The 22,090-nt window shown below is 27.0% G+C and overlaps 7 protein-coding genes across 9 annotated transcripts; 2 read left to right on the forward strand and 5 right to left on the reverse strand.

Annotated features, from left to right (window-relative positions):
* Positions 1-597: 597 nt before the first annotated feature.
* Positions 598-1,562, reverse strand: LOC129607746 (probable small nuclear ribonucleoprotein G). The gene is made up of 3 exons (XM_055518920.1): positions 1,413-1,562; positions 1,105-1,252; positions 598-956 (listed from the first exon to the last, which is right to left on the reverse strand). Exons 1-3 carry the CDS (start codon positions 1,442-1,444, stop codon positions 906-908), a joined length of 231 nt encoding a protein of 76 aa, XP_055374895.1. The 5' UTR covers positions 1,445-1,562; the 3' UTR covers positions 598-905.
* Positions 1,563-2,051: 489 nt separating this feature from the next.
* LOC129607675 (zinc finger protein 98-like) lies at positions 2,052-3,693 on the forward strand. The gene is made up of 4 exons (XM_055518827.1): positions 2,052-2,193; positions 2,259-3,183; positions 3,242-3,444; positions 3,514-3,693. The coding sequence occupies exons 1-4, from the start codon at positions 2,053-2,055 to the stop codon at positions 3,586-3,588; spliced, it is 1,344 nt and encodes a 447-aa protein (XP_055374802.1). The 5' UTR covers position 2,052; the 3' UTR covers positions 3,589-3,693.
* Positions 3,694-3,800: 107 nt separating this feature from the next.
* LOC129607676 (UBX domain-containing protein 1) lies at positions 3,801-5,060 on the reverse strand. The gene is made up of 2 exons (XM_055518828.1): positions 4,854-5,060; positions 3,801-4,797 (listed from the first exon to the last, which is right to left on the reverse strand). Exons 1-2 carry the CDS (start codon positions 4,908-4,910, stop codon positions 3,907-3,909), a joined length of 948 nt encoding a protein of 315 aa, XP_055374803.1. The 5' UTR covers positions 4,911-5,060; the 3' UTR covers positions 3,801-3,906.
* Positions 5,061-5,739: 679 nt separating this feature from the next.
* On the forward strand, positions 5,740-7,272 carry LOC129607717 (trichohyalin). Its single transcript, XM_055518881.1, has 2 exons — positions 5,740-5,883; positions 6,065-7,272. The coding sequence occupies exons 1-2, from the start codon at positions 5,865-5,867 to the stop codon at positions 7,243-7,245; spliced, it is 1,200 nt and encodes a 399-aa protein (XP_055374856.1). The 5' UTR covers positions 5,740-5,864; the 3' UTR covers positions 7,246-7,272.
* Positions 7,273-7,498: 226 nt separating this feature from the next.
* On the reverse strand, positions 7,499-12,694 carry LOC129607667 (VWFA and cache domain-containing protein CG16868). Its single transcript, XM_055518809.1, has 8 exons — positions 12,066-12,694; positions 11,377-12,004; positions 10,918-11,316; positions 10,571-10,858; positions 10,199-10,509; positions 9,914-10,136; positions 9,440-9,847; positions 7,499-9,365 (listed from the first exon to the last, which is right to left on the reverse strand). Exons 1-8 carry the CDS (start codon positions 12,582-12,584, stop codon positions 7,690-7,692), a joined length of 4,452 nt encoding a protein of 1,483 aa, XP_055374784.1. The 5' UTR covers positions 12,585-12,694; the 3' UTR covers positions 7,499-7,689.
* A 3,066-nt stretch (positions 12,695-15,760) lies between these two features.
* LOC129607690 (DNA-binding protein K10-like) lies at positions 15,761-18,907 on the reverse strand. The gene is made up of 2 exons (XM_055518846.1): positions 17,753-18,907; positions 15,761-17,236 (listed from the first exon to the last, which is right to left on the reverse strand). The coding sequence occupies exons 1-2, from the start codon at positions 18,788-18,790 to the stop codon at positions 17,162-17,164; spliced, it is 1,113 nt and encodes a 370-aa protein (XP_055374821.1). The 5' UTR covers positions 18,791-18,907; the 3' UTR covers positions 15,761-17,161.
* Positions 18,908-19,443: 536 nt separating this feature from the next.
* LOC129607688 (mitochondrial outer membrane protein SLC25A46) lies at positions 19,444-21,873 on the reverse strand. Of its 3 annotated transcripts, none has more exons than XM_055518843.1 (8): positions 21,756-21,873; positions 21,485-21,696; positions 21,291-21,414; positions 21,075-21,233; positions 20,756-20,800; positions 20,513-20,569; positions 20,241-20,456; positions 19,444-20,185 (listed from the first exon to the last, which is right to left on the reverse strand). In XM_055518843.1, exons 1-8 carry the CDS (start codon positions 21,785-21,787, stop codon positions 19,642-19,644), a joined length of 1,389 nt encoding a protein of 462 aa, XP_055374818.1. In that variant the 5' UTR covers positions 21,788-21,873; the 3' UTR covers positions 19,444-19,641. The 3 variants fall into 3 exon arrangements, with proteins under 3 accessions (XP_055374818.1, XP_055374819.1, XP_055374820.1); XM_055518844.1 differs by having other exon boundaries at positions 21,748-21,864; XM_055518845.1 differs by lacking the exon at positions 20,756-20,800.
* Positions 21,874-22,090: the final 217 nt, after the last annotated feature.

The following is a 22,090-nucleotide window of genomic DNA, read 5'->3' on the forward strand; positions in this document are numbered from 1 at the left end:
GTAAATTTGCCTATATTTTTGATTTACCAAGTTCAAGAAAAAGCCCTTAAGTTTCATGTGACCTGCTTATATGAACCCTTTTTAGTATCTAAATACAACCATACAATATATAAGGATAAATAATAGTCATATACGAATGTATATATGTATATGGACATGTTATCTAGGTATAGAAATAAGATAAGAAAGAAGAATGAAAATTACATATTTTGAAATACAAAAATCTTTTTTAAGAACTTACGAAAGAAAAAGGAAATATTTTATTAGAACTGAAGTGACCGGATTCCTTTAAATTGTTAAAACTCATTCCAACTCATTTTCGTTGTAAAAGGATTTTTTAAGGAAAAGACGACAATACCTTGGTAGGAACATATTCATTTACAGATGTGTATTTTTATACTTATTTTTATGTATCATCACACTGTATATACTCGTAGATTCATAACGTATGTAAGAATCAAGTGCTTATTGATTTTATACATTTAATACGCTTCACTCTTACACGAAGCAACATATTACGAATTTACAAAATTTAGAATGCAATCATTTTTGTTTTGTGCATGTACAATGTAAATTTAAACATTAAAACTAGTTAACTAGGTAACGATTTTTTACAAATTTGTTTCTTGTTAGGTAAGTAGGTATCTTCTGTATGATACTTTAAAATCAGATAATAATTGATCTTCTATTTCTAAAATGCTTCTAATTAAATACATTCATATTTAATCAAATAAGATTCGACTATTGATTATCAAACAAAAACCTCTTAAGAATTAAATATGTAAATGAGTATATTCAGATCTGTAAAGCATATTTTTTTTTATTTTCAAAATAATTTACATTTGTAATTTAATCCTTAACTCTTAAATGATAAAGCATTTACAAAAAGAAAAATCTAATTTAGATTATACTCGATCCAGTGCTTCCACCATTACAATACTGTTTCCTCTAATAACCTGAAATTATAAAAACCTAAGTATGTACATATATAGTTATGTATCCTAATAAAATAACTTAGTACACATTAAAAATAATTTGTTAAAAAACGTTTAAATATTGTACAAACGTATACGTACATAAATATGAAGATAAATTACAACTTACCACCATGCCGATATTGTTTTTAGTACTATCCCGGCATTCTTCAATTGCTTCATCAATCACAACATTCATAAATGGATCGAAACCTCGTAAAATACCAACGACTGATCGTCCACCATTTAATTTTACCATCATTTTTTTATCCATAAACCTAAAATAGAAAACAAACATATTTGTGAACTAAATATTGCAAACTTATGTAGATATTTTCAATATAAAGCTACTGAAAACAAGCCTTTCCTAACCTATATACACTTTATTACTCAAAAATCAAATTGTATAGATTAATAAGTCCCGGGAAATTTACTTACTTTTTCAATTCTGGGGGATGAGCTTTCGACATTTTTAATTTTTATAACTAATATTTTATGCTTGAAAAATATTTTTTAAACGTTTGTTTAATGTTTATGATTAGGATTTTTATTTTCAAAGCTTTCGATTCTTCTTCTACGTCGATTGAAGAGAGATTAATAAAATTTTAACAGTCAAGTGACAACTGAAAATTATTCCTCTTACTAGTATTGCCATCTGACGGATTATATCGAAACTTATAAATTGATCATTTTGTTATGTAGGCTATTAATAATTATACTAGTTAAATTTTAGTGTGTTTTACCTTATTTTGTTGTGTAATTAATATTATTTTAAAAACGTAGTAATTCCTCAGGTTTTTTCCTAATAAAAATTAATATATTAGCCATATTAACAAAAATTATAAAACAATATTACGGAAGTCTATGAATATTATATAGTTCGCATTTTGAAATACAGATGGAGTTGAATACCAAACACACGTCTTGTCAATCATTTTGACAGCTAAGAACTTATTCAAAAAGTACAACAAAACATATCTAAAAACAGAACACTCAACAACTATGTTTACTCAAAATTATTTTGAAGCAAAAATTGTAATAATTGAGGAAAATCTTAAAAATTTAAACTAAAAAAATTATGACGGAGAACATTACAAACTGTTGTGCAATGTGCTTATTGGATAGAGGAACTGATTTTTTAGATTTATTCAAAGATACAGAAAATGGTAGAATTGTAAACAAATATGGGAAAATGTATGAAGATCTTTTAAATATCAAGGTAATATTAGAATATTCTTAAGTAAAATAAGTTTTATAAAGAAAAAAAAAATCTATTTTCGGTAGATCGACAATCAATATAACTTTCCTGATTTTATATGTTCATCTTGTTCACTTCAACTTCAATTGTCTATTAATTTAAAGCAAAAAGCTTTGGAATCTTTTTATAAGATAGTTTCTTTAAATGATCAAATTTTGAATGATATAAAAATGGAAAAGAATTTTATAGATAGTTCAAATTCAAATGAAAATGATTCATCAGATTTAGCTGACAATTCAACTAATTTATATGACAATACTGTGATACAAATGGATTATATAGAAGAAGTAATAGATAAAGAGGATAATTCCGTGGATTCATACTGCAGTAATAGCAACAAAAATACGGAGAGTAATAGTTATATAGATGATGGAAATCCAGAATTTTTAGATGTTCAGTTCCTTAAAGAAGAATATGAAGATGAACTAGACAATAGAGAAAATGAAGAACTATTAGAATTTTCAAGCTTTGACACAAACGAAACACGTATTGAGTCTGAAAACGAGGAAATTTTTTCTCTAACAGTCAATGAAAACGATATAAAACATAAAAGCACTTTAAATAATATCAACAATAGTTTCGTATTTAACAATGACCACAAAATGAATAACATAAAAATTCCAAATTCAAAATTAAAAAATAATAGCAAAAACACACAAAACATAAAAAAAAGAACTAAATTTATATGTGATTTATGTTCAAGAGTTTCTTATTCAAAAGAGGCATTTGAAGTACATAAGAAAGTCCATGCTGGTTTACCTGCATTTAAATGCGAAATATGTGGAAAAAATTTTAAACAAAAGGTTCACTATAATATACATATGATGAATCATACAAACGAAAGAAACTATGAGTGTAGTGAGTGCGAAAAGAAATTTAAAACAAAGTCTGATTTAAGGATTCATTTTCAAATTCACACAGGAGAACGTCGTTATGTCTGCGATATATGCAGTAAATATATTTGATACATTTACACAATAAGACAATATTTTTGTTTAATATTTTGTAGATAAAGCATACCGCGCACATTCTCATATGAAAAATCACAGGTACACACATTTCGAGAAACAATTGGAATGCCAAATCTGTAAGCAAAAGTACATTTCGCCTGCCACTTTGAAAACTCATATTAAAACAATTCATGAAATGACGACACCCCAGCATGAATGTGTACAATGCCATAAAAAATTCAAAAGAAAACATCATTTACAGGTAAAAAATATTTCAAGAACGCTTTTTATTTTTTGATTATTAAAAATATAAGCAATAAATAATTTATAGGTCCATTTGAAAACGCATAATAAAGATAAGCAAGGAGATTTATTTGAACTTACTTACATAAAAGAAATAAGTTGAAGGAGAAGTTTACAATTTTTTTTATTAGATTAAAATAATTTTAAAGTAGATATATTAATTACTGATGTAGAAGATTATTTTTAATAAATTATACGACTAAACTTATATTGAATGAACTTTTTTCTTGGCAGAGTAGTGAAAGCTATATGTTCTAAAGTAATTCAAATTCATAACTATTATACACTCACATGCAATGATTAAAACAAAATTAGTGCCCTCAAAATTTTATAAATTATTTTTATTTCCGAATAGTGCACATAGTCACATTGAAAGAATAAAAATTTGAATTATGCTTAAAGAATTTAAAAAAAAAAGAAACTATTTAGCTTTTGTAACAATTATAACAGCAGAAGGAACCAAACCCAAAACTTCTAAAGGCTTTTCGTAATCATCGTCAGTGAAAACTTTTCGAGGAAATGAGGTCATAAGATCAAATGGTAACATATCACCTTGTTTTACTTGAATAAATGTTCTTATCGCTGATAACTGCTCTTTGACTCCAAAAGTTTCAGTCAAAGTACCACCATCTTGTAATCTTATTTGAATTCTAGTATTGGAATATTCCTTCTTTTGAGTTTGTGTGGACATTGTCGGCTGTAACGGTGGTACTTCTGGCGGTGGTTGGTTTTGTTCCGCTGCCATTTTTGCTTTTCTTGCTAATTTATCAGCCTCAATTTGTGCACGTACACGTTCCCTAGCAGCCTTTTCTTCGGCTTTCTCACGTTTTCTTTGCTCGACTATTTTTTGCATTTCTAATTCTTCTAAACGCTTTTTAGCTTCAGTCATGTCTTTGCCAGATTTTATTCTATTTCTTTCTCTTTCCACCTCGTCTATTCGTTCTTGCTTTTCTCTTTCTGCTCGTTTCTGTTTAAGTTTCTCCTCAATTAAAGCTAACTGGGCCTTTTTTTCTTCTTCAGTTAATGGCTTTTTCTCTTCAGTAGATTGAGAAAAATTGTTATGACCAGTTTTTGCAGCATGAAATTCTACTTCATTTTGATCACGGAACAATTTATTACACTCATCACATTTCAAAGATTTTGCTTGTTGGGCATCCCCTTCCTCTGGCTGTCCTTCTTGAGTTTCTTCTTGTTCCGTATTTGTGACGGAAGTGCTTTCTGTTTGAGTTGTAGATTGACTAATATCTTCATCTGCATGTGCTAGTAACCATTCCATAGCAGATTCTATAGAATCGCCATTCATTTGCAAGGCCTAGAAATTATAAACATGCACTATTTTGTTTATGAATTAAATGCGAACATCCCTACCTTTTCGGCTTTTTCTTTGGGAAATCCCATATCAACCAATGTTTGTATATTCGACATACTTTTAAATATCCCTATATAAAGAGGTATAAAAACTCAAGATCAAAATATGAAATAGGCACCAAAAATTACAATGATATATTTTCCAATTATTAGAAAATTGGAACTACTCGTATGAATAGAAAATCACTAAAACCGTATGTAATTCAACATATACTTTTGACACTATTAAAATTAGTTTAGGCAAGTTTTAAATGAATTTGACAACTCAGAATAAAATTTAAATGTCAAAATTTGGGAAACGAATGTAAGGTACTGTTTACATCAAAATATACGTCAAAATATCAGATAAAATTTACGATAAAGTCTTAAACTGCCAGAATGAATCTATATCAGATTAGTTAATTCAGCAGTTTTTTACGAAAAATAAAACCAATATAAAAATCAGCTGATTGTTGTTCAAAACTTTTGCAAAAAATTAATTGCTTCAATTTTACTTTCAAAAAATCGGATATTAAATCTGATTAGAATATATAAATTTCCATTATTTACTGACAGACTAAGTCAAAGCGTGCTTTTTAAATCTAAACACTATAGGTGAGGGATCTATCTTTTTACACACTTGAATCTGCTTTGGTGAAAAAAGTTCTTAGTAAAATTTTTATAGAGATTTTTAAGAAAAAAAGACGAATTAATTTTTAGAATACTTATTCATACACTTTTACGATACAGAGTTCAGTCAACTTTGAACGGGGAATAACAAATTATTTTTAAGGAAAGTGACCCGGTAACGGTCTATTATAATCGCGGTTTAAAATTTGAATGTCATACAAAGTTTTTTTACTCTACTTCAAATACTCTCATCAAACTTTCTCCTTTGTTGTTGGCATTTACAAGTGCATTTATTATGTTTATTTTTTTTAAGTTATGGGATCTCAAAAAATTTTTATTTATATTTTTTTTTAAAAAAAACGTTTAATAATTCTATATTAAAAATTTTACATCTCTTCCAGCATGTCTGATTTGCCGAAAGGTAGTATATTTTTTTTTTTATTAATTTTTGAGAAAGTGCAATTATGTAGATATTTTCACTTATTGCAATATTACATATTTTTATATATAGGCACATATATGTATGTATATTTACATAAATGTGTGCTTTGCACAATTTCTAGCTAAATCAGCATTTTGTAAATTAATTTCGAATTTCATAGGTCATGTGAAAGCGGTTTGTAAAGAATGGTTGGTGCGCGAGGATGGTGCCTTAGCTCAACGTTTACAATCACAAGAAATTAATGAATTTTATCAAAATAATAAAGTAAGAAATGCAATAGTAAGAGAGGATTTTCCTCGAGCTCTTGATGAACAACGTAAAGAAGTAGAAGTAGCCAAAGAAGTTGAAGCAAAATATCGTGAATATTTAGAAAATCAAGAAAAGGCGGATAGGTTGCTAGCGGAAAAGCTAGAACATCATTTAAAAATTGAAAAATTGAGAAATGAAGAAATTGAATCTAATAAGGCAAAAGAAATGGCTTTACAATTGCAAAAAAAAGAAGAAGAAGCTGAGAGACAACGGATGTTAGCTATGCAAGCTGAAGTAGAAAAAGCTGAAAAATTGGCAAAAAAATTACAAATTTATGAGGAGCAATATAGTATGACACAGGGTGAACGTGACAGATTAATTGCAATAAGAGCACAAAACGAAGAATTGGCAGAAAAAGATCGTCAACTGGCTATAGAAGCACAGGATGAGGAATTGGCTAAAATGTTACAAGAAAGAGAAAAGAAAAGAGCTAAAAAACTCAGAGAAAAACATCGGTTAAAAAAACAACAACAGCAACATTTATTATTACAACAACCTCAAGGTCTGACCCTTACGGGTGAATCTATGATAGCGAATAATTATCCCGAATTAGATGATACGTATTCAGATCCTATAGATCTTATATCTCCTTTAGAAAATAATTCTCAACAGCAAAATAATACAAATTGCAGCAGTCATGACAATCTCAATAAGCGACATCAATCAAAAAATTTTACTGCCTCATTCGATGCTATTGAAAAATATGATGAAAGTATTGATGATACATATGCTTTGCCTGTCAATGTAAAACATAAAGATGAATTGAGTGTATTAAGGGATAAAAAACCAAAACTGCCAAAGCCTAATTCAATACACGAGCTACCTAATCATATAACAACAATTAATTCAGAATTCATGCCGAAAGATAATGTTGAACATTCACTAGCAAGAGGATCAAATCATTCAAAAGGAAATTTATCGAATCCTACAACACCCGTTTGTAATGAAGGTAATGGTATATTACCAGAAATTACTACAGATTCATATAATCGAAAGAAAAAGGAGAAAAAAGACAAATGTACTCATCAATAGTTATAAATATACAAAAATATTTACGAAGTATTTTATAATTTAAATATTTACTTAATTTACTAATAGTGGAATTTTTTATACTGTAATAAAAATACTATTATACAATATAATATTTAACTTTATGATAATGAAATAAAGATTATTATTAAACTTTTGTTTAAAATTTTTTTGGGTTTCTTTTATGCAAAAACCTTTTTGAAAAAGCAAAGGAGAAATATAATTCAAAAATCAATAAATTAAATTTAAAGAATTGTTCAAAAGCAATTCTAATAAGCAATATTTTTAGCGTTTTAGTTTATTTTTCAAAATATTTCTTATTTCAATAAAACATTAAAATTTTATAAAAAAAAATAGAAAAATTTACAAAATTAGTAAATGGCAGGATATCTTGTAAAATATAAATAAACTATTGTTCACTTTTTTTTAATTAATTAAAAATTAATGTTACGATGAAGCTTCCATATGCCTATGAACGGTAACTGGTGCCAGTATATGATGTGGGGACATTTGTTGTGGTAATATAGTTTGCTCTAAAATTTGTTTTGTTAATGCTGGTGAATTATTGCCTATACCAGAGGAAGTTGGTGAAGAACGCTCATTATATTTTAAATTAAAGTCTTGATTTCTTTTAGATATATTTGCTTTGTTGCTATCACCTTGATTTGTGGGACTTGATATCGATGTACTTATAGACATTGAATCAGCTGACATTGACAAACGTTTATTTGTATTGATCAATGGTTCTACTAAAGTGAAACACATGTCTGAATCTTCATGTGGAGTCATCGTTGAATAACCATTATCTGATTCCCCATTTGGTCGTCGATATCCTCCCGACGACATATGATAAGGTGATATTTCAGAAACAGCTATTGAATTTGCCAGTGGATGAATTAAATTTTTGTGTAAAATATGAGATCCATTACCACCAATTATATCATCATCACCCAATCCATTATTTCCATTACAATCATCGTAGTTAAATCGAGATAATGGAAGACCGAAATTATCTTCCTGTATAGATTCTGGATACAATTGGTCAATACTACTATCTAAATTTTGGCGATAACAGTACATTGCAAAACCCACTACTATACACAATGCTATTATTGCCCCACCTACAGGTCCAATAGCAGAATACGCTGGTTGGCTGACTGACTCAACAATAGCAGCTCCAATATCATTATCGCCATATGGTGTCATTGCCCCCAAAACACCATTAAAGCAGGAATTTTGTGTAGTACAAAACGCAGAATTAAATGGATTCCCGTCAACATCTAACTGACACCATTCACACCCCATTATTCCAATACATTCGTTTTGACTTGAATATAAATCGCAATTAATGTTTATACAAGCTTTTAATACGGTATTCCAATCATAGCTCATTGAATTTACAACGTCTAAGCCTTCAATTGGTGGTTCACAATAATAATATGATGCAATATTTGAAAAATCACTGTCGTTACTACTTCTATTTATAATATTCATTGATATTTCTCCGTTTTTACTAAATTTTAAGGGACATTCACAAGGACATTCACAATCTGTTTGATCCATTCGATTACAATTCAAGCATACACGATCCACTGTACTACACGGACAAAATGCACCACCATCTCTTGTTGAATTTAAGACAGCTGCAAATATATTTGTACCTGGTATTGTAGTTATTTGATATTTCGTCCGATCGCCATGCACAACGTTAGTGAAAATTTCCGTTGAAGATATATTATATATGTAATAACGTTCGGATGTTCGATTTTGATAATTGGCACATATTTGTTTACGAACTAATTGCTTATGGTTTAAGATGTCATTAGCAACAAAAGATTCTTTATGTGTTAGATGTTCTTTAGGTCGACGATGATTTATTGTAAGAGTTGAAGGTTCCATGAAGGATGGATGTCCTAGTAAGTATCCATTATCTTCTATTAAAAGACATTTAATATTTCGCTCCGAGCAAAATAATGTCGAATCAATTATCATTCTATAAAAAAAGGCATACGGTACATCAACAGCAACTATAGCTGCTGGAATATCTGTATCAACATTATGTAAAGCATTTGATTTTCCTTCAAATATTGTGTGAGCTATTGTAACAATAAAACCGGCACCACCTTAATTTATTTCAAATAAAAACAAATAAGAAATCATAAAGTTTCGTTACTGATAATATTAACAATTTTTTTACCTGCATCTAAGTATGGTTCGGTAGAAATAATTTTTCCTGGATACTTCATTGCCTTACGATACCAAGGACGTCTTGAGGGCTCTAAGTCTGTACCCAAAATACATCCAGGATATATCTGAGTTACACCACTAGTAGTTGTAACATATCTTCTAATTATGTATTTTTTAAATTCCCCATTTTCAAGATGTCTTTTCTTTAAATATGACATTACATGGTAAAGTGTCGCTACATCGTTACGGATTCTTGAAAGTAATCCAGGATTGGCTAACAAACTTGTACTGTCTTTAATATATGCCATAATACTTTGAGCAGTATGAGTTCTTATACTCTCCTTATGTTCGCGTGTGTTTTTTAAGTAAGTAAAGGGAGATTGAAATGCTGACGCACTTAGAAAAACTGTTCCCGTTTCTTAGAAATATTAAAATAATATAAAAAATAAATATTTATATTGTCATGACCACCAATAATTTTTACCTAACGTTGCTATTTGCCGAAAATGTCTACATATTGGATTTTTGGGCGGAACTAAATCAAGTCTGTGATATAATAAATCCAACGGTAACAAATGTTCCGATTGTTGATAATTTGAAGTTTTGGCTTGTGCTTTTGAATTTTGTAAATTAAAATGAAGTCCATTAGATTTTGAAACTAAACAAATAATATATGCATTTTGAATTCTTTTCCAGAAATAAATTTTCTACAAATTAAAAAAATTTGAATATTATAAATAAATTAATATTTTATGTAGTTGTTATCTACCGTAATATTATCTCTCTCAATATAAGATGCATTTCCATTTTCGATCAACAAAATTTGTTCTTTAATACTTTCTTTAAATTCTTTAGAGTTTTCTAGTAAACCAATATCTACTTCATAGGTGTTGCTATGTAAAGTAGTGGGTCTTGAAAACGCTGGGTGAGAAATGGTTATTCCTTTAACATCTATCATAAATGCATATTCAAATTCAGTGTTTTTGAAATATATTATATCTTCAGCTAAATCCGTTAAGTATAAGTTTAAGCCAATAACACCAAAACGTTGTATTGAACGTGTCATTGAAACTATAACTTCTAAAATGTAATCAATTAAATATTTAATTGTAGAATGATTTTTTCATTAAATAGTATATACCTCTTGTACTGTAATCATAAATTGGTAAATGATATTGCAATTCATTTTCAATATAAATTAAATTTTCAGTATTATCAGTACGCCAGTTTCCTAAAAACAAGTTTTCAAAAACTGCAGTACTAATTTTGATTATTCTTTCTGGATGTCGCTTGGTTATAACATATAAATTTCCAGTTAAATTATAAAAATCGTAAATATACCAACTGCTTACATCTATATCATATTTTGTATAATTTTGCTGAGCAATGTCCCTTAAAAACTGTTTTTCGTACATAATTCGCCTTTCATCTACGTTTGTATGAAATATTAAAAATTTTAATCATTTTAAAATTTTAAAAATATTTTACCTAAAACGATTGCGCAAGTATTTATTACAACAGGGCTATTAAGACTACTTTGTCCTTTCGCAATAGTAGCAAGAACATTAACTTTATCTGTAAGCTTGTGTAATAAGCCTCTAGTTGCATAAAGAAATAGTAGAGGCTTGAATTCGCTAAAATTTTGCTTTTTAAGTAATTCAAATGAATACTCGAAACCTCGGGAATGGTTTGTTAAAGTGGATGTATAATTTAAATTTTCAATAAATTTCGAAATTTTCCTTTTCCCATCAATATCAGTTTTATACATATAATTGTTATCATTTGCAATAGTCTCTTCGTTATCCAATATCATAGGAGAAGCTTCGTCCGATATTAAAACTATAGTTATAGTATCTGTATTAGATAGCATTTTTAAAATATTTTGAACTAAAATTAAAAATTAAAAATTAAAAAAGGAAATTTATTTCGAACCAAAATTCTGTATACCAAATAATTTAAGTAATTCCAATTGCTCAAAATTGAACGCATTACCATTGTCAAGTAAAAGGAAGACATGCTTCTTCTTAATTGCGGACACATATAAATAACGAAAATGTAAATCATTAAAATAATACTGGCATTGATGATCACTAGCATGATCACTACTTGATAAAAAATATAAATGCTTTATATGATTTGCTTCCATATTAAAAGTATTAAATTCTTCAGTAATTTTTGTATTTGCAATATAATTAACATCACCATCTTCATCTATTTCTCTTCCATTACTATGGGAACCAAAACTACGATGATCATTATTTTTTAAATAATTTAAAACCTGTATTTCATGTTTATTATAATTTTGCTGAAGAGAAAAATCTTCGAAAGGACATGGTTGGATTAATGTATTCAAATATAATTGTTGATTTGTTTGCGTTTCAAATTCATCTTCTGTTTCATCCTCATTTTCTTCTAAAGATATATTTGTAATATTTTTAACAAAAAAATTGTATAGATGTGTTATAACATGAATAGCCTTTTCCAATTTTTTTGATAAACGATATGATATTCTTTTAAGTTTATCACTTTTATCTTGTTGATTCTGGACCGTGAAGTCCATAGCATCAAAAATTTCCTATGACAAAAAAAAAAAAAATTGTAATTTTTTAAAAGAATAATTTTTTATATTTTATTACCTGTATGGTAGCAACTCCTAGTTCATCATTTCTAATACTTTTTAAACGAATTTGTAAATTTTTTACCAAATCTAAAACATTATATTTGTTATTTTCTGTTGTATTAGTTTCTATTATTTTACGCGTTATGTTTTGATTTAATCCTAAATATTGAGAAAAATGCAATTTGGTATTTGTTTGTCCAATTGTATCATGTATATTTTTAGGAAATTCCGAATTTATTATAGTAACAGTATGATTTAAAAATTCATCAACTTTTATTTGTTTTGGTTTTAGAGACAATTGTAATAAAGGCACTTGATCATTATAATTTAAAAATTTACTATTATTGAAATTGTCTATAATCAATGTAGTATTATTGTAATTTGATTTGGAATTATTGCTAGATATGTAATCGGAAGTTATATTACTTAACATAGGAACGTATGTACTTTGATTTTTAAAGTTAATATTATTTAATAAAGAATTAATGTAATTATTGTTATTACTGGAAGCTGCGATTTTCTCAATAGTAGTCATATTAAAATTTTCATTTTTTTCAGCTGCAAAACTATTAATGCTGCATATTATACACAAAACAAATATGTGTTGAAATAAAATAATATAAAATTTTTCCAAAATTTGACACATTTTTCTTTTACATTTAAATTTATACTATATATACATATATGTAGGTGGTAAATGAATAAAAAAAAATCTAAAATTTATCTTAGAAATCTATTGTATGGCTTTTATCTTAATCAATTTCCTGCAAAAAATAATTTTATTGAATTCATTTAAGAACACAAATATGAAAAATTTTTTATTCAAATTTACCTTAAAATGTATTTCTAGTCTAATTTGTTTACATTTTTGTTGTACTGTTTAAAAAAATTCTCAAATTTTACAAATGTTCGATATTTCTTCTTGCAACTTTTTTCATTCATTTTGCAAACTTATATGGCATATAAATGTATTAAATGAAACTTGATGAAAATTTTCAAATTAAAGAAAAATTAGACTTAAATTTAAAATATGAGCAAGCAGATATTTAATATTATTTTTAAATGCTTTTCCACAAATTTTTAATATTTTTCTGTCTGCTAAATAAAATGAACTGTGACATTTGAATTAAAAATGACACATTTTCTGTGTTACCTTCGCTGAAAGAGAAATGGTAAAAAACGATTCTACTCCTTTTAGAAAAAAGTTTTCTTATGGAAACTTCGATTCTTAGTTATTGCAAGTTTATTTTATTGTACTGGATAAAAACATCGATTTTTGTTTTTCTTAGAATTAAATTTTTATTTTATTTTCAAATGTTTTTTAAACTTACCTTTCTTTTAAATACATAAGGTCCCGATTTTACGTCGTAAAACAAACAAACGTAGAAAATCGAAAAATTAAAAAAAAAATTATATACTTATAGAACATAATGTAAACAGAACATTTTAGAGGTAAAGAAAAGAAAGTCTTTAAGAAAAATATCGTAAAGTGCAGCTCGATTGTCCTTGGAATTCTTCTACACATAGTCCGGGTGCGGATCAGACAAAATGTACAATTTCCATTGGAAAAAAACAATTCAAACACAGCGCTAAGGACGCACGCGTCCAATACTAACAACCTTTTAAAAATAAGGCTAATTTCATACAAAAAATAAAGCAACACTTATGACCTTTTTAAAAAATAAATTCTTAATATACTTTTTATTTTTATTAATATCACGGTACTCCCAATATGTGATATAGATATATGTACAAAGTAGTGCGAAAAAAAGTTGCTGCGAGAAAATGATAGCAGGCAAAACTTTTGCCTTTACTTTTCCTGCTATTGAAATTTTATACGGCACTTTCTAGATCTTTCTGCTTGTTATTGAAGTTTATTCTGAGCATTAATATGTATGGAGATCAAGAACAATCAAATAATGGAAACAAAGATATTTTTCAGCCTATAATATCCTAAAAAATCAATATTAAGAAAATAAATAAAACTCTTCTATATTTATGCTACATTTTTTTTTTATTTTATTTTTTTAAAACAATATAACTATTTAATATATGTATATCACTGAAAAAAAAAAAAAAAAAAATTTGATTTCTGAACCAACCACTGACTTTTCTACAAATTGGAAAAATTGCTTGTACATGCAAAAAAAAAAAAATACCAAACCATCCCATTAACCAAATTTCTTAACGATTTGGCAATATGAAGGTAAACAAATAACCCATAATATATTTTGTGTAAAATTTTACGGTAAAATTGTAAAAGGGAATATGTACATTCCGCACTTATTGCAAGTATGAACCATTAAAGTAAGAAATTAAGAATTTAAAACTTACCATGTCAGACCATTCATAAATATTGAGTTACTTTCTTTCAAAATTTTAAAGTGAATTAAAATTTTTAACTACCATTATTAAGAACCTGAAATTTTTTTTTTTACTCATATTTAAACATTTAAAATATTGGAATTGTAAATGCAATTTTAAAATATTTTACAAGAAAATTTTATAAAATTACTTTTACTTTTATGAATCTAAAGAATCATAATATAAAAATAAACACTAAAATTTGATTGTTTAGATTCTAATTTTGTTATTCTTTTTAAATAATTAATTTAATGATGAATTAAAATATTTAAAATAATATTTTGATTTAATGTTAAAATATTGAAAATGAAAGAAGATATTTATAAGCTAATTTAAAATTTAATCAAAATTTATTTAAAAAAATTAAAAGACAATTGAATTTGTTTTAATTTTTATTGTATGCGAATATATTCTAAAAATTAAATAAGCAATTCACTTTTGCGAAGTCCAGTGATTTTCCTGCAAATACATGTCATTCTCATACTATATTTTTTTTTTTTGTTATTTTAGTCTTTATTTTTTAAATTTTCATAAAATTTAATTAATAAAGTATTTTGTTTGCTAAATTTGTTTTGTATTATTATTTATTTTTTCCATTTTGTATTCTATTTTTGTTTAAATGAATACATTTTTGAATTGATTTCTCAAAGTGAGAAAACTAATTGAAATACTTTAAATTTTTCTTTTTAAAATATAAAAAATATTTAAATGTTACTTGGTTTTTTTTTTTGGTTTATTTTTTTACCAAAATAAAATTATAATCAATTTTAAAAAGACAATAAAATATTGTCTGTTTAGTTATTTTTTAATTAAATGCGTGTGATTTAACATTTAACATAAATTTTTTTTTTACTTAATAATTTTGATTCTTAACATTAGAAGCCGTAAATTAAAAATATTACTTCAAAGCAAAAGACAAAAATTGATTTAAATATTGCAATTAATGTTTTTTAATATAAAATGTTCTTAAAAAACTTGCATTCTACTTAAAAAAACTCTAAAATATTGTAATTTAATTTTGGTTCTGGTATAATTTATTTATTTTTTACATTATTTAAAAAATATGAATTGCCAAATATAAAATGCAATTAAAAAATAAATTGCAAAATATTTTTTTTATTTATTTATCAATAGAATTGGAAAAATATTAGGTATGTTGCTTCTATTTCATTTTTTGTTGGCAATCATTTTAATAAAAGGAAAAAAAATATGATCAAAAAACATTTTTAAATTACAAAATATTTTAAATATAAATAAGAAAATCATTTTAAATTATATTTGTATATCAAGCAGCATTTTTTTAACAATTTATTTCGCTTTTGTTATTTTTTTTAAAGAGAAATTAATATAAATTTAAATATAAAAACTATTTCTAAAATATAGGCAATTATTTAAAAAATAATATTTTATATTCTCTGTACAGGTTTTTAATATTGTCGGAATATTTTTAGTAATATTTATTTAAAATATATATTAATTTTTAGTATATAATATGTATATATATATATATATGTTTGGTAAAAAATAAAATTATATATGTATTATGTATATCAAGGATATGAGTATGAGGATATGATTGGAATTTTCATTGCGTTTTAATATAAAAATCTCCATTATTTCTAAAATACAGGAACTAAAATCCTTAATTTCATTCTGACGAAAATTTATTATTTACTATAATTCCTTAAGCCCTACTAGATTTCTAAAAAAGACGGATTAGAATTGTTTGAATATAATTATGTATTAAAAATGTGAAAATATATCTAAAATAAGTAAGTAATATTAAAAAGTCGAAATTGTAAAGTAAATAAACATTTTCATTAGAACGTGTAGGTATTTTATTTATTTACTTTTCTTGTTTTGTAATTTTCTTTTATTTTGCTTTAGTTTTGTTGTAAGCCTTAATATTAAGAAATAGTTTTTATATATACTTTTCATTTTCTTTTTCATTAATTTTATATTAATTTTTGGAATTTTGTTTGTGGTATAGTACAAAGTTTAAATTGTTAAAATTTGTGAAAATAAATATTTTGTTAACAACAAACAAGGGGAAAATCAGTAACACAAAAATGAATAAACAATTTCAAATGATTGTGGTGGGATTTTGTAGCATCTTTCTGCTTATAATGCCATCTTAAAAATATTTTAAGAGATTTTCCTTAATTAAAACAAAGGACATGGTTATAAAATTTGTCCTATACCAGGGGATTGAGAAAAAAAAACAAATTTCCAAAAATAAATACAAAATTTTCGCTTTTCAACTTTGCAAGAATATTTTTTTTTTTCAATAATTTTTCTTGTTTTCCTTTTTATAAAAAAAGAGAACTTATTTTTTACTAAAATTAAAAATTTCTATTTGGTTTCTTAGTTTTTTTTTTGCTTTATTTTTGTTTAAATAAATATTAAATTAAAATTATCGAGCAAATTAAAATAATAATTTTACTATTTAATTAATAAATTTGATTGTTCACGTAATTATTTCTATATATTTACATATATAGGAGACTATTTAAAATTTCTTATATTTTAATTGGTAACGAAGAATGATATTTAATTTACTCACGACATTAATTGTTTTATTTTCTTTTCTTTTTTCAAACTAATTAGTTTTTTTTTTACTAAATGTGCAGCCAAAAGGAGGCTTTTCATTAATATGTAGCTTTCTATAATTTTTATAAATTTTCATAATGTTCTCTTCAAAGGTTTTTTTATCATAGTTTTATAAATTCTTTAAATTTTTCAATAAATTTAAGTTGATGCTGCTGTATTTGCATTTTTTTCACCTTTGTCCGACTCGTTTGTATTTGTTTCATTATTAGAAACCTGTAAAAAATTATTTTGGCAAAAATATTTTTTAATAATCAAAATTCTTTTTCTATGGTAATTTTTTTTTTTTTAAAGAAAATTTTTAAATAATAAGGATTTGCAGGAAAAATGGAAAAATAAATTATTTCATTTAACTATAAGTTTTTTTTAAGTGTTGTGGTCTAACAGGTATTTTAAACAAAAAATACATACAGTACCTATTCATATATTCAATTTTTTTTGTAAATCTTCCCTTTTTAAACTCATTATTGAATTCAAAATGAATTCATCAACTGAATTTCTCTGGCCTAAACTGCATTTTACATCATTTTAACCTCCCCGCTGATATTTTCTTTTGATTAATTCATTTAATCGCAAGTCTAATCAATATTGTTATAAGAAAAATTATTAAGAATATTTGCATTTCATTCAAGTGTTTTTTTTTTTCACTCCTCCTTAATTTTGAAAGTTTTTGTTAATTAATAAAATTTAAATCACCTAAAATATTTAAAAAAATTATACACTTTTATTTACCTTTTGTTGCTTTTTCTTTTTATCCATATGCTCCTTTTTGGCTGCTTCATACATTGCGACAAATTTATCGCGTTGAACTTTAAACTCAGCAAATAGTTTATCATCCTTCTTTCCTTTTAGCTTACTTTCAATCTCCTCCTTGATTTTTGCTTCAGCTTTAATTTCATCTGTTACCCATGGTTTATCTAATGAATACTGATTAATAATTTCTTTCAATGTTTTTTTTGAACTTCCGGTTCTATTTCTTTTTGAGGAACGATTTTTGACAGGAGTTTGAGTTTGATTTCCTCGATTATTTGAATTTGTTTTTCTACCTTTACCTTTATTACCACCTGTCACATGTTTTCCTCTTCTCATAGATCCACCTATATTGGAGGGAGTATCATTGATAACACTGTTTCGCAAACCCATTCTTCGACCTGGCATTGCCCGTGGCGGTCCTCGCGGTGGACCTAGTGGTGGCAAAGGAGGTCCCATCATTGGCGGCGGACCCATAGGGCCTGGTCCCATTCTGGATGGCATAAAATTTGGTGGCGGTATAGGTGGCATAGGACCACCCATCATAGCAATTGGTGGTGGTGGCGGTGGTCGTATCCTTCCAGCACCCATGCGTGGACCCATTCTACTTGGTGGACCCATTTGTACAGGAGGTATTTGATTTCCACGATTGGAACTGGCTCGGTTATTTCTACTTAAATTTCCCTTATTTCCCCAATTACCTCCTCTAGAATTCGCTGGACCACCACTATTTTGTCGCAATTTATGACCTACGCCATTCCCCATTCCTCCTTGATTTCGTTTAAAGTGACGTTGTTTATTACCTTTTGTATTACTTCTATTATTAGAATTTGACGGGGTTTGCAATGGATCATTAAAGTCCAAATATCCGGGATTGTCTGGAATTTGAGAAGTCTGGAACAAGTTTGCTGCTCCCGCAACACTGGCCATATTAGGTTTAAATCTTTTGTTGGACATTTTATTTCCTCCAGAAATACCACTTCCGCCCCGACGCTTATTTCCAGCTTTTGGAGTTACCATTGATATATATTAATTAAAAATACACACCAGTTAAATAAAAAAATATTTTAATTTTCACAATATTCAAAATGTCTGCTGAGCTGAAGACTTTTGTACCTGCACGCAGAAAAATATGGGAATTCGTTGAATTTCGTCAAAATTCAATATGTATATCATATGTCAAATTAACCATATGTTAAAGTCGGCTAGTGAAACGTCATTTCAACAGTGGTGAATTTGTGAAAAAAAAAATAATTTTGTTACTTTCAATATCTAATAGTAGATGTCACAATCAATCAATTTTTACAATTCAACTTAATTTTTTTTTAAATTTCTGTGCCCTATAGTGATACACCTGAAATATATATAATTCGGGTAGTCTCAAAAATAGCGATCAGTCCGCCTGATTTAACGGGCCGTCAGCCATCACTTCTTAGACTCTCTTTGCATACTGGGTGCCGCTGGATTTTTTTAATAAAAAAATTTTCCTTTTGGGGGTAAACCGTTTTGGTATTTGATGTCAATTAACGCTAAGTAGACTTTTATATAATGCATAAAAATGCTATTGTTTTCATCAAATTGACTTTTCTTACATATACATACATACATACATGTGTGTAATTTTGTAGCTATTGGTTCCAATATTTTTTCTGAAGTGAATAAATAAAAAAAAATTATCTTTGCATCAGTTTTTAGAGTATGTTTTATTTGGTAATACTAAAGTAGATCTTTTGTAGATCTGTCGATCGACTTAAAACAAAAAATATGTACAAATCACTCAATTTTGAAGAAATATTTTAATTTAAATTAATTTTACTAAAGAAGTATTAAACAACTCATCAATTTTTATGAATTTTAATTTAAAATTTCAACTATTCAGCTATATCTACACTAACATCAACATTGCTCAAAGAGCTTAAACTACGGGACAATGTTGATTCACATGAGTTTAATTGGTCTAAATTATAATATTCAACGACTTTTGTTGGAGGTTTATTGTACATAACTTCTGTTACTTGGGTAACAACCCATTTGGTAAATTTAATAACAGCAACGTGAGCAGCAAATTGAAGTAATAAAGCACCAAATCCTTTATATAAGCCAGATATACCTTCAGTGGAAATTGTTGTACGATAACAATCAATAGCACCTTCATAGTTCGTTAAAATAGGAACTACAGCGTAACCATTATCTAAATTATCAACTATAGTTCGAGTTCCTTGTAACTGTAATCTATGAAGTATGGTTTCAAAAGGATAGAATATGATTTCACTTGTAACCACAGATATTAATGTTGAATAAATTTCTACATTTTGATTATAAAGTGATTCATCTCTAAACTTAGCCCCTTTTTGTTCTTGTACGGCGTTTAAACGGCGCCTCATAATTCGAGAAGAAATTCCTTTAATAATTAATCTGAAAATTGACTATTTTTAGTAAGAGGTATAATAAAGTAGTTTAAAGATCATACCCAAATAAATATTTTGTTATGCCTAATCCAACAGTGGGACCCACTAAAGCCCAACACGGTAACATTCTTCCACGTTGTGGTACACTCCAAGACGCTAAACGAGCAGCTCCTTCGCGAAACACATCAAACATACCAGGTTTCTCACTAGCTATATCACTTTGTACAGTTTCTACCAAAGAGGCTGAGTAAAATGGCATCACCACTGCAATACTTACGCTAAAATGAAAATTCGATTTTTTTATTGCTTCTTTCTTATTTTAACCACGACTTACCACTTCAATAAAATGTGTTGACCAAACTTTTTCATTGACGTTCGATTATTTACATCCCTAATTAAACAAAATGAATATTTTCAAAAAATTATGATTAAATTTGTAATTTTGATAATTGTTTTTAAAACTGAAACTTTTATTTTATAACAGTTACTCTAAAGAGTCATTAATACAAGCGCTTCTACTTCTACCTCAACCGTTAATGTTACTTAACATCAAACATCACCATAATCATAAACTTACCAACTTGTTTCATAATCAAGAGATGATGTCTGAGAGGGCCATTGGCTAAAATTTGTAATTTAGAGTTGAATGAAAAGTTTTTTTAGTTTATTAATTAGATTATTTGAAAGAAAAACATGATGTAGAATATATTATATAGATGCAATTCTTGTTAGTTTTCATTCACAAATGGAGTGTGTTAGAAATTCAATTTGAAATAGTTCACTTGTTATTCTTTATACAATAATTTTAGTTAAGATTGAAGTAATTAGGGAGGTTACTATATTTTTCATTTGTCCGATAATTTGTACCTTATGAGGATAATGAACAATGCACTTACTTTGGCCACGGAGTAATTTTAGAAATTACGTCCTCCACAGCTAATGACATTCCTCTAACCAAAAGGCAACTTCCAAGACCTTTCCATAAAGTGGTAACACCTTGTCTTTGATGTAAATGTATTATTGCCGGTACTAAAGTAAAAGGTTGCAAATGATATCTGAAATAGTTTTCTCTATAAAAATGGAAACTTTTCTCTTCCATATAAATAATAAACCTAGTTGAATTATGATGAACTTGACATTGTCGTCTTAGAACTACGAATGGATGGCTCAAGAGATTTTCTGTTATCAAACTTACCAAACCGACGCTACTCCCTAAGTATTTGCGCACCGAAATTTCTAAAAACGAAAATTGTGTAATATGAAAACTAAATGTCATTCAAAATTTTCAAATCAATTTGGTAGGTACCATCTTCTGGACTTTCATAATACTGCTGAATATTTTTATGCTTTTGTAAAGGTAACGACAAATCTCTTTCAGAACTGACATAACGATAATTTGGGTCCCCAGGCTTAGACGATGACAATGTTTGGTCATTGCGATATGTTGTACTGTATTGTAAATTGTGAGGAATTTGATCGGGTTGATCGAAGCCTCGACTTGGGTCATCTACGCTATACCTGAATAGTGAAATAAATATATTAATTTTTCTTGGAAAAATATTTACTAACATAATTACATAAGATCGGAATATTCCTTAATACCGGCCATAAGTTTTTAAGAATTTATTTTGAAAAACCTATTGTCTAATAAAAAATAATTGAAATATGAAAGAAAAATGTTCTGCTGAATAACATATGGTAATGACAATTCCTTTATGTAAATTCTTGTGCCATCTGGAGGAATATAAGAAAAGTTAAAATGTTAAGAAACATGAACCGAAATAAGTAAAAACTTTTGTAAAATAATATTAACTTGCTTCATTAAATTAGTAGGTACAGGAAAATAAAAAAGTAAATGGCAAATAATTTTTTAAAGTTGAGCGAATTTTTTAAAATATGTGTATTGTGTAAT

Source organism: Condylostylus longicornis, unplaced genomic scaffold (assembly GCF_029603195.1).
Source record: "Condylostylus longicornis isolate FDR11 unplaced genomic scaffold, ASM2960319v2 ptg000028l, whole genome shotgun sequence".
In the NCBI taxonomy this organism is placed as follows: Eukaryota; Metazoa; Arthropoda; class Insecta; order Diptera; family Dolichopodidae; genus Condylostylus; species Condylostylus longicornis.

Excerpts from the sequence above, each read along its gene's own strand:
- LOC129607746 (XM_055518920.1), bottom strand. The coding sequence starts at position 1,444 with ATGTCGAAAGCTCATCCCCCAGAATTGAAAAA. Across the intron at positions 1,253-1,412 it reads CATCCCCCAGAATTGAAAAA|GTTTATGGATAAAAAAATGA; the intron begins GTAAGTAAATTT and ends TTTCTATTTTAG. Across the intron at positions 957-1,104 it reads AAAACAATATCGGCATGGTG|GTTATTAGAGGAAACAGTAT; the intron begins GTAAGTTGTAAT and ends TTATAATTTCAG.
- LOC129607675 (XM_055518827.1), top strand. The coding sequence starts at position 2,053 with ATGACGGAGAACATTACAAACTGTTGTGCAATGTGCTTATTGGATAGA. Across the intron at positions 3,184-3,241 it reads TTATGTCTGCGATATATGCA|ATAAAGCATACCGCGCACAT; the intron begins GTAAATATATTT and ends AATATTTTGTAG. Across the intron at positions 3,445-3,513 it reads AAAGAAAACATCATTTACAG|GTCCATTTGAAAACGCATAA; the intron begins GTAAAAAATATT and ends AATAATTTATAG.
- LOC129607676 (XM_055518828.1), bottom strand. The coding sequence starts at position 4,910 with ATGTCGAATATACAAACATTGGTTGATATGGGATTTCCCAAAGAAAAA. Across the intron at positions 4,798-4,853 it reads CCAAAGAAAAAGCCGAAAAG|GCCTTGCAAATGAATGGCGA; the intron begins GTAGGGATGTTC and ends TATAATTTCTAG.
- LOC129607667 (XM_055518809.1), bottom strand. The coding sequence starts at position 12,584 with ATGACTACTATTGAGAAAATCGCAGCTTCCAGTAATAACAATAATTAC. Across the intron at positions 10,859-10,917 it reads TACTTGCGCAATCGTTTTAG|ATGAAAGGCGAATTATGTAC; the intron begins GTAAAATATTTT and ends ATACAAACGTAG. Across the intron at positions 10,137-10,198 it reads TTGAGAGAGATAATATTACG|AAAATTTATTTCTGGAAAAG; the intron begins GTAGATAACAAC and ends TTTAATTTGTAG.
- LOC129607690 (XM_055518846.1), bottom strand. The coding sequence starts at position 18,790 with ATGGTAACTCCAAAAGCTGGAAATAAGCGTCGGGGCGGAAGTGGTATT. Across the intron at positions 17,237-17,752 it reads AAAAGAAAAAGCAACAAAAG|GTTTCTAATAATGAAACAAA; the intron begins GTAAATAAAAGT and ends AATTTTTTACAG.
- LOC129607688 (XM_055518843.1), bottom strand. The coding sequence starts at position 21,787 with ATGGCCGGTATTAAGGAATATTCCGATCTTAT. Across the intron at positions 20,801-21,074 it reads AAAATTACTCCGTGGCCAAA|CCAATGGCCCTCTCAGACAT; the intron begins GTAAGTGCATTG and ends TACAAATTTTAG. Across the intron at positions 20,570-20,755 it reads CTTGATTATGAAACAAGTTG|GGATGTAAATAATCGAACGT; the intron begins GTAAGTTTATGA and ends TTGTTTAATTAG.